The sequence below is a fragment of the Peromyscus maniculatus genome, chromosome 4 (genome assembly GCF_049852395.1).
Source record: "Peromyscus maniculatus bairdii isolate BWxNUB_F1_BW_parent chromosome 4, HU_Pman_BW_mat_3.1, whole genome shotgun sequence".
In the NCBI taxonomy this organism is placed as follows: domain Eukaryota; kingdom Metazoa; phylum Chordata; class Mammalia; order Rodentia; family Cricetidae; genus Peromyscus; species Peromyscus maniculatus.
In genome coordinates this window covers 31,524,647-31,548,941 of record NC_134855.1, presented here as the reverse complement: position 1 = coordinate 31,548,941, position 24,295 = coordinate 31,524,647, and the positions used below count along the sequence as shown (strand labels likewise).

Sequence of the window (24,295 nt, the reverse complement as noted above, 5' to 3'; positions counted from 1 at the left end):
GTTCATAATGACATGTTTTCCTTTACATCTAATACTCCAAATACCTTAAAAAAGAATAAGACTCAATACTAGCACCTAACCTAGAGCTTTGGCCACTGTAGGTAAAGACGGTGGAAGGCTGGGTGACGAAGTCAGAACTCCTGCTCGGAAGAGTGTGCCAAAGGCTACTCAGAGGACAGTGCCTCTCATGTATGACAATGTCCCCTTCACCAGTTATATTAGCAGGGATGTCCTCCTAAGGGATGTGAACAGATGAGGAAGTTCTAATTGCTGAAAGAACAGTTTGAGCTCTCCAGAGGGAGAGAAAGCAGGACTTCTCACACAAGTACCTCTGTTTTCATCCTGTGTTCTCACCTGCTAATCCTGAGTTGAAAACTACTGTGGGTGAAGAAGTCCCAGGCAGCGGGGGTGCAGAGGGAGGAGGGGGTGGTGGGAGAGGAGGAGCTGGCACAGTCTCAGCTGCAGGACCCGGGAGTGGAGGGGGTGGCGGTGGGGGAGGAGGAGGGGGTGGGGGTGGGGGAGGAGGGGGTGACGTAGGTGGCGACGCTGGTCCGTTTGGCGCTAGAGAAAAGAACAAAATGTCATGTGCACATAAGGCATGAGAAAATTGAGCTGGCCAGACGGCTCATCAGGTAATGCTAGTTAGATCCTGGGAACCCACATAAAAGTGGGGTGAGGACTAATGCTACAAAGGTGGCCTCTCATCTCTACGTGCACACTGTGGTATACACCCACACACAGACATCACTATACACAACAATAATAAGCAATTAAAATTTTAAAAGAAAATAAAGCGTGTGAAAAAAGACCATTTAAATTGGTAAACATTTCCTTACTGACAAAAGGGGAAATAGTAAACCTAAGTGACATTTAGATTCACAAGTGTAAACTTTTTGTTGTAACTAGTGTGTCTTCATTGTGTGTGTGAGTATGTGCACACGAGTGCAGGGCCGGCAGAGGCCAGAGGCAACAACAGATCCTCTGGAGCTGGACTTACGGGGAGTTGTGAGCCACTGCATGTGGGTGCTGAGGCCAACTCAGGTTGTCTAGAAGAGCAGTACATGCTCTTAACTACTAAGCCATTTTTCCAGCTCCTCAAAATGTAATGCTTCCTAAGATAAGTAAAGGGATATATGAAGGTAAATCTCTGCTCTCCCCCACAGACCATCTTACCTGCTTCAGGCATGTCTGATGATGGAGGTAGTGGTGGAGGAGGAGGGAGTGAGGGTCCTGAGGAGGTGGCCCCTGTAACTGGTCCTACATAGTTACCCACTGCTAGCTCTGATCCCATGGGCAACGTGCCAGAGGCCACAACTGGCAGTATGGCAATGTCCCCATCTCCTTTCTTCTGAATTTTAATGGTCCCTTGTTTCTCCAGTTCATGAATCTTTTTTTCCAGGGTAGACTGTCTTTGAATGGCTTCTTCCTTTTCTTTGACCATTTTCCTTAATGTGTGAACTTGGGTATTTGCATCTTTGTAGATTTCCTGCCAAGAAAAGAGGTCATGGTCAGGATTTTGACTTCACAGGACATTCCCAGTTACACCTGCTCGGCATGCCAAGCGAGGAGAACAGGTGCAGAGGGAGCACACATACATCTGGCATCTGGGGAAATCTCTGGAATTCAGCCAGTACATATGGAGTCCAGTAATTACCAACTGAACTAATAATGCATGCAATGTATTCTAGCATTTGCTATTGTTAATGAGGTCCTTTCCATTTCATAAGTGGAGTTCACTCCATTTTCTCCATAGGCAGAAAAAGACAGAGCAGAGATGACTTTATCCCCCAAATTGGATTTGGAACATCCCATGGGTATCCTGGTGGCTCATCATGCTTTCTTTCACTAATTATGAAATTTATTTGTAACTACTAGACATACATTAACTAACAAGAGACAGAGGGCCCTAAGTCAGACTTTAACAGAAATCATACTAAGACTAAGTCCTCTGTCAAGGCTGGATGTGGTGGCGAATGCCTTTAATCCCAGCATGGTGGAGGCAGAGGCAGGCAGATCTCTGAGTTTGAGGCCAGCCTGGTCTATGCAGTTTTTCAGGCCAGCCAGGGCTATATAGCGAGACCCATTCCCAAGATAATATAGAATAAATAAGCAAAAAAAAAAAAAAAAACAACTCTGCAAAGCCTGTGGTGACCTATTCATGAGTGACCAGGAGCTGAGGCACAGCTGGATTTCTCTGGCTCTTAGAAAAGCTCCTTGACTGAGCTCAAGACAGTGATTGCTGGAATAGTTTTCCTTTAATGATACATTTAACAAAACAGCCCAAAGCTTCCCACCACTAATTACTTATCTTTCTCAAAGCTTAGAGTAACCAAAGTTAAAATTCAATTCAAAGGCTGTCCTGGCTGTTTCTATTCAGACATGGATATTCTGGAGTGAGTGCCTTTGTGGAACTCAACTTTCTTGCTGGGCCTTGCATGTGTTATCTCTCACCACAGACCTCCAACAGATATGAAAACATCCTTCACACCCTGCCTATCATTAATAATCTAAGTGCCTGAATTTGAATTGAGCCCATATGCCACAACTTCATCCTGATGGTATGCCAGAAAATAAGTATGCAAAGCTAACTGTAGGGCGTGTTGGAATACCAAACAGCACACACAGTCATGCTAACCATCACATACAACGTGCTATCACATTAACCATGGTGTGAAGGCAAGCCATGTGCCTGAAAGCCCTCCATGCATGTTGGTTTTATGTTCCACGCAGTTGCAAACACATAGATGGTACTCCATAAATGCCCGACACTTAAGTGAAGTGACAGGACGGCAAACCAAACAGCTAGGATTATCTGGTGATACAATGCACTGCATTTGGGGTTTGGCAAATACCTTTAGATCTACCCTGTGCAGTGAATTGTTTCCATACAACCACCAAATCTGGTTTTAAGTAAAAGCAAAGGAAGTAAATACAATGAAGTTCAAGTCCTAATAAAAATTAGGCGTGAATTAAATCCATGCTTTATTCTTATTTACAACCACATGGAGGACCCACAGAATCAACTCAGCCTCCCCAAGATGGGAAAACATTGCCACTCCCAAAATTTGCAATAAGGAAATACTGAAGCTGGAGTTTTTGATTTTGCACATGTGTGCACACCTTATGTGTCCTTTTGAGTATCACCTTTGAGATGGCTGCAATAAATACACTGCATCAATGCATTCTTCTAACATGACCGTGCACCACACTGGACCACCCCAAAGCTGAAGCACACTGAATTCTCTGCCATGCCTATCTGGGTAGCTGCTGCCAGCACACTTACCCGGACAACATCCAGTTCCTTATTCCTCTGCATGAGCTGCTTTTCCAGTTCCACGATCTTGGACATGGCTTCGTTCTCCGTGTCCTGCAGCTTTTCAGACAGCTGAGAAATTGTGACAAAGGAACAGTGTCACGACACACATCATTCTGACCAGGTCCTTGGTCAGAGTATATGTCTCAGAAGTATATGTCCCAGACAAACAGGGGCCCACTTGAGTCCTGCACATATTCTACAGGTTACTTTCTGGAAACATTAATTTCTATGGTTCTGAAGACATTTGTTTCTATCAAAATTAATAACGCATATGTAGCCTCCAGAAAACCCATACAACAGCCTCTCTGTGTTTGAACATGCACGGCCATGTCTCCCTCCGTGTCCTGGGACTAACAAGAGTAGAAAACATGAAGATGAGCGCAGTGTGGAGGGCCACTTTCCCACCCACACAAAGGACCATCATGCAAAAGCTGCGGTCGAATGTTGATCCAGAGAACACGGCTGTGTCATTTTAGTAGACTAAATAAAGTCCGATGGCTAGCTCTAACCCAGACTACCCTAATAATGGCAGTTACTTCTATAAAACCCAATGTAGAATGGCTCCACAGTGCTGGCTGGGGAGGGACGAGGGGAGGAAAGAAGCCATGTGCTAAGTAGTTCCTCGTCACAGAGAGTTCTACAATCAAGCAACTTCTGATTTCCCACCTGACATAATCCCAGGCAATGGCAACCATGGAGGCAAGGCAGGAGTGGACAGAGACTCACAGGTTAAGAGTGTAGTTTCAAAGAAAGAGAGAGAGAAGTCAAAAAAAAGAAAGAAAACCATTTTTTTTCTTTTTCTTTTGGTTTTTCGAGACAGGGTTTCTCTGTGTAGCTTTGGTGCCTGTCCTGGATCTCACTCTGTACATTAGGCTGGCCTCGAACTCACAGAGATCTGCCTGGCCCTGGCTCCCAGTGCTGGGATTAAAGACGTGCACCACCACCACCCAGTGAAAAATAATATTCTTACAAATAGAAACAATTCACTTCATAATAAAGAAAAATTCCAATCAAATCATGACAAGAGTTTTGTTTTCAAAAGCTCACTGGTATAGGACGTCCTCACATGAGGCCTGAGGTGCAGGGGAACAAGAATTTAGCCTTCACAATGCTTGGGTTTTTGAGAAATACTGATCTCTATTTGCTCTTCAATATTAAATATGTTAACATCTCAAAGCTTTTGGGCTCATATTAACTTGTTTGTGGTTAATAAATTTCCTTTCAGGAAAATCAGGACCCTGTCTTGCTGTGCACTTGACATTATCCCAAGAGGGCTTGCTTCTTCAAAGACGACCACAGTTGACAGAGCTTAGTGACTTCCTGTAAAATGTCTACAGCTGAAATGAGCCTGGTTAGACTCTGAGGGATTGCTAAGGAAGGAACGTGGAGATGAGCAGCAGGGACACGAGGCAGTCCTAACCCCTGGGCTTTGATGGCACTTTGAGAAAGCCAGTCATCTGGAGACTCCTCATGGCCACAGCCCTCTTCTCATTTCCCTTTAACCCTTATAGTGCCAACCATCCTGCTCCTCTGGATGCCCAACGGCCATTGCCAGTGCATGTGACTTGGGAGAAATGGAACAGGAAGGTAAGTGGAAACAAAGGAAGGGTTTCTCCTGTAAGAAACATACCTTCCTTCTTTAAAGGACCCAGAGGGAATCTGAAGCTGCTCATTCCTACACTCCATTCCTACCACAGTTGGCTGATCCTGGCCCCAGGGCACTTTCTCCTGAGATGCACTTACATGAGAGATGTTTTCTTCCAGTTCCTCCACCCGCTCCAAGGCTGCATTCTTGGTTTCTGCATCTTCCAGCAGGGCTCCCACGTCAAACACATTGTCTAGGTAAGCCTGAATCTGTACCTGCAGCTTGTCACTCTCTGTGTGTTTCAGCTTCTAAATACCAAAATTCCAAAGAAGATGGTATTAATTTATTTGTGGACACAGAATGTCATACCCAACTCTCTACTCATTCTGATCCACCAGAGTTTAACACATCATCCTGAAGAGAATTACAGCATATCCCTATGAAGAACATTTGACCAGACTATTTCCCAGACACGCACACAGATACAAACATGTTATATATAAACCTATAAACATCTTTCACATCCTTCCTACTCTAGGCTAAAACATTTTCATATAGGTAAAATCCAGACCACAGAGACATCAAAGAAGGATTTGAAATGGAATAACCACACGCCCTGTGAAAATGAAGGGGTGTCTATGGAGAAGGCTGCAGTGGGGAACATCTTACCAGGATGGTGACTGGAGGCTGGGGGCAGAGTACAGTCAGGTAGGAGCTACCAGTTGTGTTCCTCCTTGATTTTCGGTTATTTTAGTACCCATTGCTAGAACTCACCCGCAGGATTCCCTTCCTAAGATAGTGCCTGCATGAATAGCTCAGGGCTCCTCAAAACACGAATCAGAAAGCATCTTCCAGTTCACTAGATCCCAGACCAAGGATCCTAAAGCAACTCAGCTAGCTAGTTCTCCGGTGACACTAGAAACTCGAGAAATCAGAGAATCTTCCCATGAACCACACACTGGACTTTCTCTGGGAAACTATGGGGCCAGAATAATATCTGACACACAGATGATGCCAATAAGTTAACAAACATCCATGACCACTTGCAAAGAAGGCTGCCTTTGTAAACAAAGAAAATATCTATATATTAGATGCCTATAAGATTGTTCTTCTAATGGTCTCTATCCATCAGGGTCTAGCGCCAACATAACACAATTACGGAAGTACAGGGTTGAGAGGTTGGTATTTTTAAGAGAAATTTCAGATCACATAATTTCTTAAGAAAAATAATTTTTCTCTTAGGTTTAAATTGAAAACTTACAGTTTAACTTGTTTTAAAGAGAGTACATTCCGTCTTAGTTTAAAAGTCAGACAAGAAAAAAGAAATATGAAGCTAGCGCCAGAGAACAGCGAGCAACAGAGAAGCAGCAGCTACACTGGACTTTCCCAAGGTTCACAGTACACAATGGATGTGCACCAGTGTCATCAGCTGCCATGACAATCGGAGCCCAGAGCAAAACCTCGCAAAACTGAACCTGCAACACTGACAGGAACTCACAACCCTGATTTTTGTTCAAATTCTGCAACCTGTAGAGCATGGGAGAGAAAAGGATAAACTTTAATCTCAAAGCATGCCAGGGCTGGGGAAGGGGTCAATATACTCTGCCCTCCAATAAAGTGGGTGCAAGGTGTGTGGTTCCCCGGATTCATGCCTAACAAAGATGAGCAGCTGAACCTGGTCGGGACACAGCAAAGGGAAGGGGTCCCATTGGTTCCCGATCAGGAAACAGCCCTGTCCTGCCGCTCGCTAGTGGTCTTCCAGATTCAACTGAACCATTCCCATGGGACAGGGAAAACAAAAGCTTCCTGACAAAGAGGGGCACATCTGGTGGACACAAAGGTCCTGGAGTACATCTCTGAATACCAAATATACTTTCGGTTTCTTTATTGAGGAACTCCAGGGGACTGGCCGGACACTTCTGTGAGGTAGCAAGAAAGAGAAACTAAACTCCTTTCTCCCAAGAAGTGAAAGCGTGTGTGCTTGAAGCAGAATTTGCAGCTTCAGGAGGAAGTCTCTAGTGTCCATGTCCTCATTAGGTTTTTATGCTCTACACATTAACTCATTCTACAACATTCTTGGCTTGATCTTGCCTGCTTGGATAAGATCCCAAGAGCGCCACCAAGTCAAATTTTTTCTCCAGTTTTGATAAGGATGCAGTGAGAGCTGACCCAGACAGAGCTCGAAGTAAAATTGCACCAATGCTCCCAGAGGTGGTCTGACTCCAGTACTAAAAGGCTGCAGGCAGTGGACCCACAGATGTCCCAGGAATTCTGTAAAGAATCCAGCTTGGCTGGCAAGCTGCATCGTTCCAATTGGCTCCATTTAACTAGCATGGCAATTGTTAACCACATAATGCTTTAGACATTCTTTAGTTACTATGGAAATAAACCTCCAAGAATAGGCAATAAATCCACTCTTAAAACAACACCACAAAAGATAGTTATACTCACGTCCAAGTACTCATCCAGGCCTAACTTGGTAAATTCATACTGGAGGTGGACTCTGAAGTTCATGTCTTCTACCGAATGGACTACAATGTTAATAAACTGCATAGAAGCCACCTGAAATGAAATTTCCAAGAGGTTAAACCGGCTGCACGTGCTTTCTCCCAATTGAAGCATGTCCAGAACATGCACTTCATTTCACAAGTCTCAGTTTATACCAATTCCTTTTTCTTTAACGTCAGCAAATCTTAAAAAAAAAAAAAAAAAAAAAAAAACTAAAAAACTTGTATTTTTTAATTAAAGAAATCAAAGAGGTACCCAACAAGACACTACTTCACAGTCACTTAGAATGGCTATAATTTTTAAAATGTATATGATTTTGGCAAAGATGTGGAAAAAAGCCAGCCCTCACCCATTGCTAGTGAGAATGTAAAATGATGCAGTCACTTTGAAAACACAAGTGACTCAAAATGTTAAGTGTGTGCCTTATGGCTTAACAATTCAATTATCTAAGAGAAATCTGTTCACATAAAAAATTGTAGACAAATATTCATAATACCATATATACCAACCAACTATGGAAAAACACACAATGCCCATCACTTGATGAATAAACAAAAGGAAGTGAAATCATATGATGGAATATTCTGTGACAAGTACAATTAAGTACTGATACATGTTACAACATGGATGAACTTGGGACCATCATGGTAAAGGAAAAAAGGCCAGGGAAAAAGGACCACCCCTGGTATAATTTCACCCATATCAAATGTGCAGAGCACCCAAACTATAGAGATTAAAAGTAGATAGCAGATACTTAAGGTAGAGCACGTGGGAAATGATTTTTAATGCCACAGGGATTCTTAAAGGGATGAACATGGTTACAATTGGACTGTGAATGGTTAACACACACCAAATCATAAACTTTCCATGGGTGAAATAGATTGTATGTTAATCTAATTTCAAGAAAGCTGTTCTTAAAAAAATATGTAGGTATACAGAGCAAAGTACTAATTACTGCAGAGATACAGATCATATAAAATATGAAAATTAATACAAAAAATAACATTCAAACCATGTTGAACCTCACTACAAGGTAATTACTTCAGTAAATTCACTTTGAGCTCTGTCTTACTAAAGGCTAGTAACTAATCCTACATACATACATCTTCTCATGCAATTTCCCAACTGCTAAATCATAAACATTTTGGTGTAGTGCTTTCTCCCAAAGGCTGGCCCTAAGACCTGTCTCAGGAAAAAGTCCATTCTCAGTTTAGTAAATAAAGGAATGGATTTCAGCAGCCCCATACTGTTTTCCACACTGACAGTCTATTGCCGGGAACAATGCCTTACTCATGTTTGCTCTCTACAGCGTGATCCAGCAGAGGCTTTGGCAAGAAGGGAAAACAATCGGGGACCAGATTCACAAGCCTTTGGGAAACCACTGCCGCCCCCCCACCCCAACTCCCTGGGAATCAAACTTGGTCTCAGGCACATTAGGCAAGTCCTTGACCTCTGAGCCTTATTCCCAGCCCTCCCCATTTCTTTTATCTTTTTGTTGTTGCTTTTATTGAACTAATTCTTTTTAAAATATGCTACTGAAATAGTTAATGTTAATTTTCAACTTTACACATTCTAGAATCACCTGGAATTTGGTCTTGTTTGTTTGTTTGTTTTTTAGATTTATTTATTAAGTGTAGTGTTCTTCTTGCATGTATGCCTGCAGACCAGAAGAGAGCACCAGGTCTCATTGTAGATGGTTGTGAGCCACCATATGGTTGCTGGGAATTGAACTCAGGAACTCTGGAAGGGCAGCCAGTGATCTTAACCTCTGAGCCATCTCTCCAGCCCAGGAAGAAGGTCTTAATGAAGGTCTATATACATTGGGTCAGTCTGTGGGCACCTCTGTGGGGGATTGTCTTGATTAACTGATATGGAAAGATCTAGCCTACTCTAGGTGGTACCATTCCCTAAACAGTGGTCTTGAACTGTATATGAGTAGAGACATCAATGTGAAAACAAGCAAGCAAATAAGAAAGCAGGCATTCATCCCTGTTCAAATATTGTTGTGATGTGATGTGATGTGATGTGATGTGATGTGATGTGATGTGATGTGATGTGATGTGATGTGATGTGATGTGATGTGATGTGATGTGATGAACCAGCTGGCTCAGGATACTGCTTTGGTGACTTTTCTACAATGATAGCTTGTGACCTGGAATTGCAAGTCAGATAAACCACTTCCTTCCCTAGTTGCTTTCTATCAGGTCATTTCATCAAAGCAACACGAGAACTAGAACAGTTATATACTGGATAGCTTTGGAATGCAGAAATTCTCTTCGTGGAAAAGGGACCCTCCTGAAATTTTCTGAGAAAGTAGTTTAGGTTCTCTAGTTAAACAAACTTAAAAGAGAAAAAAAGTCAGCTTTTTTTTCCAGTTATTTTCACCTATTAAAAAAACCCACAGGAAAAAAAAGTCTCATACTATATTAAAGGAATTTATATCATTTAATATGGGGAATATATTGTTTGCGAAACTGGGAAATTCCATGGAAATCCCAAGAAAGTTTATCAAAAGCCTCATTTTCTGGAAAGAAATAGCTAGACTGTTACATTTTCCCTTGTTGCTTCTGAAATCAAGTCTAAATGGTCTGCTAAGTTTCATGATAGCCTATGGGCCAAGCATAGTATACAAGAATGATAACTTGAGTCCCACAGCACACTGCACACTGTGGCCTGGGAACAAGGCCCTTAGAACCTGGACACAGGAGAAAGTAAAGTGCCAGGCAATGGGTTCCAGTGCGTATGCAAATGGCACAAGTGTTGTAAGGGACTTAGGAAACCCAAATGACCAGGTCAGCAGCAGAGGGAGGGGGCAATGCACATCACAGCAATTCACAGAGAGGGGAACTCAGGTTATACCACAGCGGCAGGGGCTCCTTGGCTGTAGGAGCCAACAGCGAGGGCCTAAATACAGTCAATATAGTTGGGTACTTTTAGTTTAAAAAAAGACCAGACTTCTATTTTCATGTACTCTATCCAAAGATTTTCACGGAAGAAATGATTGTGTGAATAAGTGCACACGCCTTGCATAGGCTGGCCTCAGCCTTGGCTCTAACACCTCTGGAGAAGCCATGGGCAAGAAGCTAGCCATGGGCCAGTGCCCAAGGACAGTCACACACACCTATCAACAACTTCAGCATCACTCACTCTAATGTCCCCCCACATCCTAATAACAAGCACTCAAAAGTCATTGTAAGTGACACTTGCTTTACCATTTAACATTTTAAAAAATAATTTTAAAAGCAAATATCACATCTAACGGAACAGAAAAGCTCTCTAAAGGATTTTACCTTCCTGATTTTAGAAAAAGCTGAGGCTAACATGCACATTAACCTGAAGTCCAAGGAACCAGTTCTCACATGATAGAACTAATGTGTGTCATGTGTTACAGTCACTGCCATGATTCAAATGAAAACATGATTTAGCTTCCAAAGCACAGGCTTTCCATGCAGCACCTGTTAGGATACCTAGTCAAGGGGCAAGTGATCCAGAGAAGGCACTCCTGGGTCCAGAAGTCTCCTAGGAAGACTGACCTAGGTCGAAGCCTGTAGGTGGGGCTGCACTGGAAAGCAATGGCTCGGGACACCTCAGCAGTTCTGTCTTGAGTCCTGAATGAAGACTGAGGCGGAGTTCAGAAGTGCTGAACCGCCCTCGGTGTCTTTCTAAGGACTCCAGGGCTCCTGCAGAGGCACAGGCTTCTGACTGTGCTCCAGACAGAGCAGGAAGGAAGCCACAAAGAAGAGGGGCCATCAGCACTGGGTCCACTCAAGCCAATGGTCCACTCAGCAGAGCCAAGCTCTTTAGTCTCTGAGCACGTGGTCTAGAGAGGGCACCGACAGAGGTCAAGAGCAAAAGGTCAAGGTTTTTTTATGTAGCACTGCTGGCAACTCAGCTTGATGGCTGTGGGCATTCACACCAGGTCCTGACTTCCTTTACCCAACTGCATGACTTTCCCTTTTGTTTGCTATAAATTATTAGCATTTCTGTCCTTTAATCAAATGAGTAAAACTTGAAAGAGCACCACAAAGGGAGCATACAGATAAAGGAAAACATTCTATAGATTATTGAGCTCATTTTCCTGTTCTTTGTAGTGTGTCGATCTGAGTGTGGCGTGTGTTTTCTGGGAGAAAGTGCTGAAATTGAGTTTGCATTGTTGAATGTAGTACCAAGATAACTCACCATAAAATCTATGTTATTATCTTCATTTCTGAAATGTTCCATCAACTTCTCAAAGCGCTGCTTTTCTCCACAGACCTGAAAGACACATTGCTATCATGTATATGACATTACAAACATAAGCATTCCAAAACTAGCTACAGAAATTTGAGTACTAACAATTACTTTCAGAATATTTTTTCTCTCCCCTTTATACACTCCTTACTTTTCTTCAAAGCCAGCTAGCTAGCAAATGGAGGCACGAAGCAGCCCAGACACAGGTCCTTGGTGTCTTTTGCAGATGGTCTGGATGTTACCACATGTGTTCTTCGGTCAGGGTCTTGCTCTTCCCCAAGGTTTTTAGTGTGTATCCATAATAGAGTTCACAGTCAAAAACTGGCTATAGATTTCCTACATTACCAAAGTACGCTTGAGAAGAGATGCTAAAAGATTTAAATAATTTGGTATTTAAACTCCTTGTAAGGAAAACTGACCATACTCTTAGGTCTGTCTCAAATAATTTGAGCGCATGACACTGTTGCATAATTACAACACAGTGATTACAGGACAAAAAGAACACCCTGGGAACGGTTCTTCTTCATCCATTGAAGGTGGATATAGAAATTTGCAGTGACTTATGAAGTTGTACCCTGCCAGCTTGAATCACATACATTTTAGCTCAAATTAATGTTTCCTTTGAGCATGTGAAAGAAATAGGCAAAGTACTCAAAACTCTAGGGTACCAGGGTGTGGTACATGTACATGAACAGTAAAGACAGGCAGTAAAAACAGTCAAACGTTTTTATCCAAATAATACCTCTCTGAAGACTCCCTCACAAAATCAAGGATGAGTCTTAATTCTGACATTGTCTTTGGGTAGTTTTGTTGAAATCAAACCCTATACCTACTAGCTAATTCATTCTGCCTTCCAAGAGTATTCACTTGAACTATATACATGCTAAATTAGGCTACACATGTTAATGAGCACATACTCTGATTTCATTTGTAATCCTAGGGCTATCTAGACAAACCCTCAAGAATTCTCCTAAATTGGCATTTCTTGGTGTAATGATGCAGCCATTTACTTCAGTCGTGGCAAATCCTATGTGGACATATGGACAACTGAGAATGAGAACGTTCACAGATAGGAACGCCATCTGTTCACTTCTCTTACATCTTCAGCATCTAGAACAATACTTAGTGTGTTAGAAGGTCTCAGTAGTTGTCGAATTGTACAGAATAGAAGATAATACGATGAATTTTATCAACATACCCTTTACAAAGGGTAATGACAGGCTTACTGCTGTTTGCCATCACATTTTACAAGAACAGACCATCAGAGGGGACCGAAGACAAGAGTCTGAAGTGGATCTTTAGAAGAGGCTCCTGGGCCAGCAGTGATTCTGGGGAAGTGCAGGTGAACAGCCTTCACCCTTCACATCTTAACAAGACTAAGGTTTGCAAAGCAGATCAGAGTTTACAGGATTCGGATCACTACTCCCCATTTACTTGGAACTGCCTACAGTAGTTTGAAAGAAAATGGCCCCCAAAGAGTGATAATATTAGGAGGTGTGGCCTTATTGGAGGAAGTGTGTCAATATGGAGGTGGGCTTTGGTGTCTCATACATGCATAAGATACCACCCAGTGTATGAAATCACTTCCTATTGCTTGTGCAAGATGAAGAACTCTCAGCTACCATGTACCATGGTAGAGAACCACCTCCCCAGCACCATGTCTGCCTGCACATCACCATGCCCACCATGATGATAATGGACTGAACCTCTGAACTGTAAGCCACCACCTCAGCTTTGTTTCCTTTATAAGAACTGCCATGGTCATGGTGTCTCTTCGCAGCAACAGAATCCCTAACTAACACACAGAAGGAAGCAGGCAAAAGTACCTTGCCTAAATACTGCCAGACTTCAGACTCCATTTTACCTGCAGGGTGAGATAAAAGTTCAGGTTCCCAAGCTCTAGGGGAGCTGAGAACTTTCCAATGGCTAACCAACCTCCTCCCTAAACCATAGAAATGGTCATTAAGCATCTTTAATTCTCTAGAAACATTATGGCTGTTCCTAACAACAGAAAGAACAAATAAATCTGATTGATTGGACTAAAAGGCTTGCATTGTATGTCTGTTGATAATGATGAAATACACAAGGAAAGTCCCTAATCTTTGATTCCTGATTGGTTAAAGTTGTAACTATAACTTGGCAACAAATACATGAATTTTGTGCTTATAAACCCTGCTTCTGCCCCTGATTGGAGCTGTCAGGAGAAACGAGGCTCCCGAGTCCTTGTGCTGCAGCCCTGATCAATGAGTGATCTGCTTGTGTGGTAATTTATTAAAATCTTTGGAACCCCTAAGTATTGTCTCTCTCCTTGCTTGTGGTGCATAATGCACCACAGCACTGCCTTAAAAAAAGTTCTGAAGACAGAGGAACACTGTGGCCTCACTGGAGGAAAGAAAGGAGTCTCCAACAGGGAATAATCTAACGTCCATTATGCCTTGTCCCTGGAGAGGAAAACACTTGTCCCTGGAGAGTCTAACTCAACAGTTCCACTGGGGTGGAGCGACAGTAGCAAGCATCACTTTAAAAGCCCACGGAGGCTGGAGCAGGGCTCAGTGGGTAAGAGCACTCGCTGTTCTTACAGTAGAGTACCAGGCTTCCATTCCCAGCAACCCCATGGAAACTCACAACCACGTGTAACTCCAGTCCGTGGGACCCAATGCTCTCTTCTGGCCTTTGTGGATACTGTGCACACATGAGCACAATGGCACAGCACATAAATCAACACGGATGGTTAAAAAGAAAAAAATATCATTAAAGGCACAATGGTTCCTTGTGATGCTCCGGATAGGCTGAGGACAGAGATCTAAGCCCAGATGGCCTGCCCTACATCCAGCTGGCCCCTCCAGAGAGTGTAGGTCAAGGTCCGGGAAGCCAGCGGTGTGAACCAGCGGTGTGAACTACAGGCAGTGCAGATGCTGCTCCCCCAACTGTGTCATCAGCATGTCTGCCCTTGCACGGTTGAGGGAAATATCCCAGCCTTGCCATGGAAAAGGTCCTAGTTACAGCCTGCACATTCCAGCAGAGTCCCCAACATTCCAAGTCTATTCTTAGGAGAGTGCTCTGCTTAGCTCTGGTGTTGGGAGGATGGAAATGGCAGTAACGAGGCCATCTTAGAAGGGAACAGCTCCCTGATCTCCTAAGAAGTAGACAGTGATTCATGCTCTGTTGAGCACACAGGCATGCAGTAAATTAGAGGCAGCAGCAGCCACTGGGACAGTGAGAAGACAATTCTAGAAGGGCAAAGCCTTTCAAATCAAAGAACGTTAGGGAGTTGAAAAGGCAACTTGACAATCTGATTAATTTATTAATGAGTGTGACACTCAGGTAAGATCCAATAGTCCTAGGAAAGGTCAACAGAGCAGCAAACCAAGTCCCTACTGGATAGCCTGAGCACTCACTCCCACAGATCTCAAAGTGCTCAGATAGATATAATGCATTGAAGATAACACTTTACAGGGCTAGAGAGGTGGCTCGGCGGCTAGGAGAGCTTGCTGCTCTTACAGAGGACCCAAGTTCTATTCAAGGACCAAGACTGGGTGGCTCACAACACCTGTAACTCCAGCTCCAAGGAATCTCACCCCCTTTTATGATCTCCACAGGCATCCGCATACATATATCTTCTCTTCTTTCTTCCTTTCCTTCTTCCTTTCTTCCTTTCTTCCTTTCTTCCTTCCTTCCTTCCTTCCTTTCTTTCCTTTCTTTCTTTCTCTTTCCTTCCTTCTCTCTCTCTCTCTCTCTCTCTCTCTCTCTCTCTCTCTCTCTCTCACACACACACACACACACTTTTTAAAGTCATAAAATAGAGTTTGAAAGACAATACTTGAATCTCTCCAGAATCATGACAACAATTAAAAGCACAACTATTAACTACTGCAGGGTTACACTCGGGTGTCTAACACTTGACGCATGTATACCCATGAGCTGGCTAGTGTTCGGTCAACTTGAGACCAGCTGGAGTCATCGGGAAGAGGGAACCTCAAATGGGAAACTACCTCCATCAGACTGCCTGCGGGGCATTTTCTTGATTAATAATTGATGTGGTGCTCTTGGTCCATTAGTGGGTGGTGCTACCCATGGACAGGTGGTCTTGAGTTGTATGAGAAAGCGGGCAGAGCAACACGGTAGGTGGTGTTCCTCCATGACGTCTGCTTCAGTTTCTGCTCCAGGTTCCTACCTAGAGATCTTGCCCTGACTTCTGCCACAATGGGAGTGTGAGCTGAGAGTACTAAACTGAATGAACTCTTTCATCTCCAAGTTGTTTTCAGTCACGCTGTTTTATCACAACAACCCAATAAAAACCCTAACTAAGACTACCAATATCTCCGATAGCCCTTCTAAAAAGAGCAGGTTCCTGGGCTCTAAATCGAGACTTGACTGAGGCCCTGCACTGAAGAGACTGGCAGTCTGTGCCTTTGAAAGCATTCAAGGGGTTCTGGGCAAGTTTTGGGGAACCAGTGGCTCATGTACTCATATACTGATTAAATCTCCGGCTCTCTTGACTGCCAGTTAGAGCTCAAGTAGCTAAACCATCAATTCAATCCATTCAACTTGCATTTGACCAACACCAAGAAGGCTGAGTTACTGTCTCTGGGAATCATGGGGAACTGGGATCTATCTGAGGTACAAGGCATCATTGCACTGTGGTAACACACAAATAATCATGGACTCCATCTGGGGTATTAGAGAGAATGGATTTTACATGGCAGAAGAAAGGAAAAATAGACAGCAATAATACAAATTACACATGAGTAGTTAATGCAAAGAGATTCTTGTGGTCACTGTGAAGAGACACCATGACCAACTCAACTCCTATAAAAGCATTCAATTGAGGGCTTGCTTACAGTTTCATTTAGTTCATTATCATCATGGTGGGGAGCAGGGCAGCAGGCAGGAAGGCACTGGAACAGTAGCTGAGAGCTACATCCTGATCCATAAACAGAGAAAGTGAGACTCTGGCCTTGGCATGGGGTGTTTGTTTGTTTGTTTGTTTTGTTTTGTTTGGCTTGGTTTTTGAGATAGGGTTTCTCTGTGAAACAGTCCTGGCTACCCTGGAACTCACTGTGTAGACCAGGCTGGCCTCAAACTCACAGAAATCTGCCTGCCTCTGCCTCCTGAGTGCTGGGATTAAAGGTGTGCGCCACCATGGCCCAGCTGTATGGGCTTTTGAAACCTCAAAGCTCATCCCCAGTGACATACTTCCTCCAACAAGCCACTCAGACTCCTACAAGGCCACACCTACTAAACCTGTAATCCTTTCAAACAGTTCCACTCAAAGATCCACCGGTCCTACCTCCTAAGTGCTAGGATTAAAGATGTGTAGCTTTGGGGGCCATTCTTATGCAAACCACCACAGAAATAATAGTAAATTTTATGGTAAAGATGCCCCCCAGAGCACTGTGGTATCCTGGTATATACAACAGAAATGGACACTAAAAGGAGCTTTGAATGTTTGTCTTTAGAATACTTCATTCTGTCAGCAAAGAAATCCAGGTCAAGAACATGAGTGCTGTGAAACAGATAAGCATGTCAAAAACTAATGAATTTAATACCTTTCTATTTATAGCTGCTTGGTGAATATGCACGATGTCATGCCGCTGACATGGAGAGGAAACCATGAAACTCCTGCATGCTCAGATTCAGACTGTTCCTATACCACACCTCAGTAATGAATTCAAGCGATACTCTCTGACACGGATCCCTAGGAAGCAGAGCCTCCTTCATTTCTGCTGCGGGAGAAGAAGCACGCAAACCAGATGCACGTGTGTGTCTGTGTGATATGAGCAGTCATTAAACAAGTGTAGTTCGCAATCCCACAGGAAATAGGAAGGTGTGTGTGGGAAGGGTGGTAAATGCTGTGTCCCACATCAAAGTGAAGTTGTGTTACTACTTAGCACGATGCTCACATCTGGACCACCCTACATACTGGGTCAAAATAAGACCAACATGGTTGAAAGAGCAAACCTCTTCTCTGCTTTGAACTGGCCTAGCTTGAGAAAAATGGTGAAAGAACAAGATGTTGGTTTCCCACTGTTTTCAGCATTTATACATTGGCCATCGGGAGAATGATATGAGTCATCAAAACATATGGCTAAAGGCCACTGAGATGGTTGAGCAATAAAGCACTTGCCACGCAAGCCTGATGACTGGAGATCAAACCCCAGAACCCACATGAAGGTGGAAGGGGAGAACTGTCTCCATAAAGCCGTCCTCAGACTTCCACATGAGCCGTAAGACCTGGGCCCACACACAGTCCTATACATGCAGAAATGTACAAAGCATATGCCTGCACCAGAAGCATATCTACACACAGAGGTGACTGCATGCCATGTATCACAGAATAAAATTTCCATCTGCCCACAAGACCTACATATTGTAAGATGAAAAAACACTTAAGTTAAAAAAGTTATACCAGGGGCCAGCAAGATGGCTCAGCAGGTAAAGGTGCTTGCTGCTAAGCCTAACAATCTGAGTTCAATCCCCAAGCTCTACATTATAGAAAGAGGATTGTCTTCTGACCTCCAGTTATATGCTACGGTATGCATATCCATAATCATGTGCACGGACACACACACACACACCAATAAATAAATGTAATTCTTGTTTGATTTAAAGTACATTGTTGTAGCTAAAATTTGATAATCCTGACCTTTTTTTTTTTTTTTTTTTTTAAAAGAAGGTCTCTCTATACAGCCCTGAATGGACTGGAACTCACTATGTAGACCAGGCTGGCCTAGAACTCAGAGATCTGCCCACATCTGCCTATCGAGTGCTGGGATTAAAGGTGTGGGCCACGAAGACTGGCACCATTCCTGACTTTCACATTCACTATATTGCTGGTTCCTCCCCCAGCTTTGGCTCACTTCTCCACACCCACGGGAAGGACCTGGGGAGGCAGGATTATATGGAGAGACTCTAGGGGCTTCAGAAGGACCGGCTAAACAGACTTCGAAGGAGCTCTCCTGTGCACTGTGCTAGTCCACCAGGAATTAGATGGTCCCGGCTAGGAGTGGGACCACCAGGAATAGAGTAAACAAGTAGACAAACTACAGCCTACACACTTGAGAAGCAAGTGCTCTGCTATGAACTAAGGGGCATTTTCATTACAAATCACTGTGTGGTGGTTTCACTGAGAATGGTCCCCATAGGCTCACAAATTTGAATGTTTGGTTCCCAATTGGTGGACTGTTTAGGAAGGATTAACGGGTGTGGTCTTATTGGAGGAGGTGTGTCACTGTGGTTAGGTTTCAAAAGCCCATGCCATGCCTAATCTTCTCTCTCCTCTCCTCTTCTTCCTCTTCTTCCTCCTCCTCTCTCTCTGCCTCTCTGTCTTTCTGTCTCTCTCTGTCTCTCAGCTAAGGCTCCAGCACCATGCCCGTCTACCTGCAACTATGCTCCCTGCCATGATGATTATGGACTAAACCTCTGAAAATGTAAACAAGCCTGCAATTAAATGCTTTCTTTTATAAGTTGCCTTGGCCATGTGTCTCTTCACTGCAATAGAATAGTAACCAAGACACTGACCAATCAAGCCAATGTGAATAAATTCATCAACCTGGATTAACATAGTGATATGAACATGTTTATCCTCCAACTTCAGACCATAGACTTTAATCTGCTAATGCAGTCACTGGCCACCCACACTAGTGGAATCCTGCCTAACAGAGCTGCCCCTCTTTGTATCTTTTTTTTTTTTCATTTTTCTTTATTAAGAAATTTTCTACTCACTCTACATACCACCCACAGATCCCAGCTCCTCCCCTCTTTGTATCTTTAAACTCTAACACTGCTGGGAGTGAGGTGCTGTGAGGACAGAAATGGGGCATCTCTGTCACATTAAATGAGATCTTTAGCTGGGCGGTGGTGGCGCACGCCTTTAATCCCAGCACTCAGGAGGCAGAGCCAGGCGGATCTCTGTGAGTTCAAGGCCAGCCTGGGCTACCAAGTGAGTTCCAGGAAACGTGCAAAGCTACACAGGGAAACCCTGTTTTGAAAAACCAAAAGACAGAGAGAGAGAGAGAGAGAGAGAGAGAGAGAGAGAGAGAGAGAGAGAGAGAGAGAGAGACAGAGACACAGAGACACAGAGACACACCTTTAAACTCGGGCCATACAGCGACTGCTCTGTTAGTTCAGGCAATTAATTTTCACATCTTTAAAGTTATAGATTGTACTGCTGGCTTTCAGGCCATGCTTTATGAAATCATAGGGGTAGAGGCAGCAAGATGATTCAGGGGGTAAAGGCGCTTGCTGTCAAGGCTGAATACCTGAGCTCAATTCTCAGAACCTACATCGTGGAGAGAACCAATTCCTACAAGTTGTCCTCCAACCTACGCATACACAACGGGGGTCGGGGGGATAAAATGTAAAAATAAAGAAAATAAGAATTATAGAACAATTAATGATAAAGAAGCCATAAAGATTACAGGGCTATAGCGGACTCCCAAACTCAGAGGAATGGTAGAAATCAAGCACTCATGGGCAAGGCTTTGCAAATCCCTCTCATGTGGGCCTACTGCCTTGTCCTGGGCAGCCCACTGGGATCTTGGGGCAGGGGAAAAGACATCTGACTTAGCGTGTTCAAGCATTAAGGCCCAACTCTAGCTCAGCCCAGCTGGTTCTCTTCCACTGGGGAAGCAGATAAATCCTGCCTCGCTCAGCTAAGGCAGCCTCTCCCATGGGAAGCTGAGACAGCCTCACTAATGAGAAACAAGCAAAAGCATAATCCCGGCCCAAGCCCCCAAGCCACCACCCTGTTCTTCAGCATCTGCTAAGGGCATTTCTGAAAGACTCCAAAACATGTGGAGTAACCCAGGGATCTGGATGACAAGGACTGTGGTTTAAACTATCGTTAAAGATGGGGAGGAGTCTAGGGGTGAGTTCCCTGGAGGCTCATAATGGAGAGAAGAAGGCATCACTATAATAATAAACAGAATTGTCTTGCCAGTCAGATGTGGACTCCTAGACTATCTGTGCGGGTACCCATCCCCCCCCCCCCCCCCCACACACACACTACAGCCTGCTAAAGGCCTGACTGTAAATGCTTCTGAGTTAGTTCTATAAATTTAAGGGACCCTCGCTTAAGTGTTTCCTTCTCGCCCTGTTGCCTGGCATCTGCCTCAATACTTGCTTTTTCTCTTGCCACAGTAAGCCCCTGTGATCTGCAGGGCTCCCTGCAGGAAAGCACCACGGAGAGGCAACCTCTGTTATGCCTGATTGGACTCCCCTTTTGGGCCTGCTAGAGAACAGACGTTCCATTTTCTTCTTCAAGGCCTCATGAAGCAAATAATTATTTTATAGTTATTTTTAGCTGAAAAGCATCTTTCACCTTCTCTTGCAAACACCCACAGTCTGATGGTTACTGACCCTTAGTGCCCAACAAAGCCACTGTTCTAAGGTATTCTGAAGCTGCCAGGACTTTTTCCTTCATACATAGACTCCAAATGGCTGTTGTGATAGAAGTAGACCCCTCACTGGACCTCCTGGAGGCTCCTTGGAATTTAAGAAATAAATGCTCATACTGGAACTCTTCAAAATGGAACAACTTCACTCCAACATAATAAAAATGGAGTCTACAGTGTTGTCAGCCTTCTTAGTGAAGCATAGGTCTGTCTTGGCTGCAGAGACACTGGAAGAAGAAGAAGAAGCTGATATTTAACTATTACTAAACACTCCTGTGAAAACTTCAGTCTTTTCCAGATGTTTCCAAACACCCAGATGTTCAGAGGCAGACACCTAAAGCATCCAGAACTAATTTCTATGTGTGCATTTTACTGTGCTACATCAAAAATCTTGGCAGAAGAAGGGCTAGTGACATCTCTAAAGACTGACACATCACAACTTAAATGAGAAGCCTATGTCACACGCTCCTGCAGAGAGTGCACGAGCATCCACAGACAAACACTGCATCATAGATGACTTAGCTTAGAAGTATGCCCAGTATCCAACTGGATCTCTTTGGTTTCAACGAGGCCTAAGTGTTGTCCTCTCTTCATTTCGTTGTGCACTCATCAGGCGCATCCTCCGAGCACACCCCGGTCAGGTCGGGCAGGGTTGGAGGAGCATACGGCAATTCTTTTGTGGTTGCTGCGTGCCCTCTCAACCATAGCAACAGCACATCAAGAGTCTGGAGCAGCACTTTGAGCACAGACTCTGAGACCCAGGGTGACAATGCATACTCTCCCCACACTCAATTCTCCACAAATTTAATCCAACAAACATTAACCATGGATTCAGAGCCCTTGACTACAAAGACCTGATGTTAGGTTGGGAGATATCTCAGACCAACAAGATGAAAATGCTTGAAGGTAATTCCACAAGGGCTCCCATCTCACCTTTCTCCTACACGCTTCCATACACTCACTGGACTTTAATCAGTGAATCTTGCTCTTAGCCAAATGGATCCCCTGCTACCCAATGGATAATGGATTTGGGCAGCAGTTCTTCAAAATGGCTTGTGAGCATCAAGGACTCTGTGGGCCTTTTATAGCATCTGTGAGTGTTTTCAAATGACCACTAAATATTGCTGCAAAATTACAAATTAAGGTACAAGACAGGCAAGGGGGTTGGGGCACACTGTGCAAAGTCAGTAACATGGCTTCTGATCCACCTGTAACCAGCATTTAAAAGGCATTGCTGGTCCTATACTAGTGAAGAAGAATACTGATGACTACTACATGATGCTATTAAAATACTTCATGCTCTAGCTCTGTATTTGTATAGGGCTGGATTTTCTTCTCCCACTTCAACAAAAACACAAGTGACTATATGTAAAAGTGGATTTAAGAATTGTACCTTTTGCTGGACAGTGCTGTTGGCACATGCTTTTAATCCCAGTTGAGGTAGGTGGATCTAATGAGTTTGAGGTCAGCATGTTCTACAGAGTGAGTAGAATGAGGTCAGCATGTTCTACATGCTGAGTTCTACAGCCAGGGCTACACAAAGAAACCCTGTCTTGAAAAACCAAAACCAAACAAACAAACAAACTAATAAATAGTTGTACCCTTTATTAAGATATGCTTTTGGGACGTTTTGTTTTGTTTTGTTTTGTTTCCCAAGACAGGGCGTCTCTATGACCTTGCTTTGTAGACTATGTGGGCTCAAACTGAGAACCACCTAACTCTGCCTCCTATTCCTGGGATTAAAAGTGTGTACCACCATGTTTGGTTTATTAAGCTAGATTTTAAAAGATACAGAAACTTACCGAACAGTGTGAGTGTTATAAACTGAACTGTCCCTTGCCCAAATGTGTATATTGACACTCAATGTGACTGTTTGTAGATAAAGAGTTTACAAACCAATTTACGAGTTAATTACATTATGAGTGCAGCTGAATGAAGTCCTATAGTATACAATGTTTTAATCCCTCAGGATTGTAAGAAGAAATGGGGAATCTTTTTCAACGTGAGGTCATTGGGGAAGGTGTGAAGGCCAGAAAGTGAGTACTCTCAAAACCCAGCTAAATATATACCGGCACCCTTGTCTCAGGTTTCCAGTTTACAGAATAATGGAGAAATGATTTTTTGTTTTATCAGGCACCCAGATTATGGTATTTGTAAATTAACTTGAGATGAATGAAATAGCCCATTTTCACAGATTTTAAATGATTCTATACAGTCTAACATTATAATCTAATTTTTATTTTGTTATTTTTCTTTTTTATGTATATGAGTGCTTTGCCTGCAGGCATGTCTATGTACCATGTATGTATCTGGTGCTGAAAGATGTCAGAAAAGGGAATTAGATCCCATGAAATTGGAATTACTGACAGTTGTGAGCTTCTATGTGAGTGTTAGGAATCAAACCTGGATCCTCTGGAAGAGGAGTCAGTGCTCTTAACCACTGATCCATGTCTCCAGCCCCTATTTGTTATTTCTTCATGATATACATGTACCAAAAATTTCTTTGTAATTTATAAAATGGTAAATATCAAAGCATGATCTGCATTTAAAAGATCCATTGGGATTCTTGGCATTTTAAAAAATCATCTCACTGTGTAGTCTAGTTCAGCCCCAAACTTAAGGTTCTCCTGCCTCTCCCGAGTGCTGGATATAGTTATGCATCATGATACAATCCTCTTTGAGGTTTGTTTGCTTGGTAGAGACAGGGTTTTGTACATGCTAGGCAAGATTCTAGTAATTTATGCCACATCTCCAGTCCAAGAGAGGAGTTGCATTTTTTCAAGCTTTATTTGTTTAGGTAGGAGGTTGTTTGTGTTTGTTTGGTTTTTGAGACTGTATCCCAGACTAGCCTTGAACTAGAGGCAAGAATAACCCTAAATTCCTGATCCTCCTGTCTCCACCTCCCAAGTATTAGAATTACATGTAAGTACCACCACACCCACACTATGGAGTGCTACAGAGAGAGCCCAGGACTTGGTGTATGTTAAGTAAGCACTCTATAAATTGATCTACAGCCTCAGCCACCCATGATATGCATTATTAAAACCCAAACCTGAAAGAGAAAATAAATGGACAATCAGTGATACGATTTCTTGCCAAAGTCAGAATCAATCACACTATATGAAGAACTCCTGAGTCTGTTCTGTCTCCAAAAAGATGAAGCCACATCACTGACATTGCTAGAGCTTCCTTCTACAGAAAGGAACCCTTCTCCACAGCTCGAATGTTTACCAAGACCAAGTACAACCCCACAACCCTAGT

At 43.3% G+C, this 24,295-nt stretch overlaps 1 protein-coding gene across 6 annotated transcripts in view; it reads right to left on the bottom strand.

The window, feature by feature from the left end:
• Fmnl2 (formin like 2) overlaps positions 1-24,295 on the bottom strand; it is a 301,299-nt gene that overhangs the window by 25,609 nt on the left and 251,395 nt on the right. For all 6 annotated transcript variants that reach the window (XM_015993029.3, XM_015993028.3, XM_006974238.4 and 3 more), the window contains 6 exons: positions 11,589-11,663; positions 7,353-7,463; positions 5,060-5,209; positions 3,284-3,385; positions 1,174-1,486; positions 355-561 (listed from right to left, as the gene is read on the bottom strand). In XM_015993029.3, coding sequence (XP_015848515.1) covers positions 355-561; positions 1,174-1,486; positions 3,284-3,385; positions 5,060-5,209; positions 7,353-7,463; positions 11,589-11,663 — 958 coding nt within the window. The remainder of the gene's footprint in view (positions 1-354; positions 562-1,173; positions 1,487-3,283; positions 3,386-5,059; positions 5,210-7,352; positions 7,464-11,588; positions 11,664-24,295) is intronic.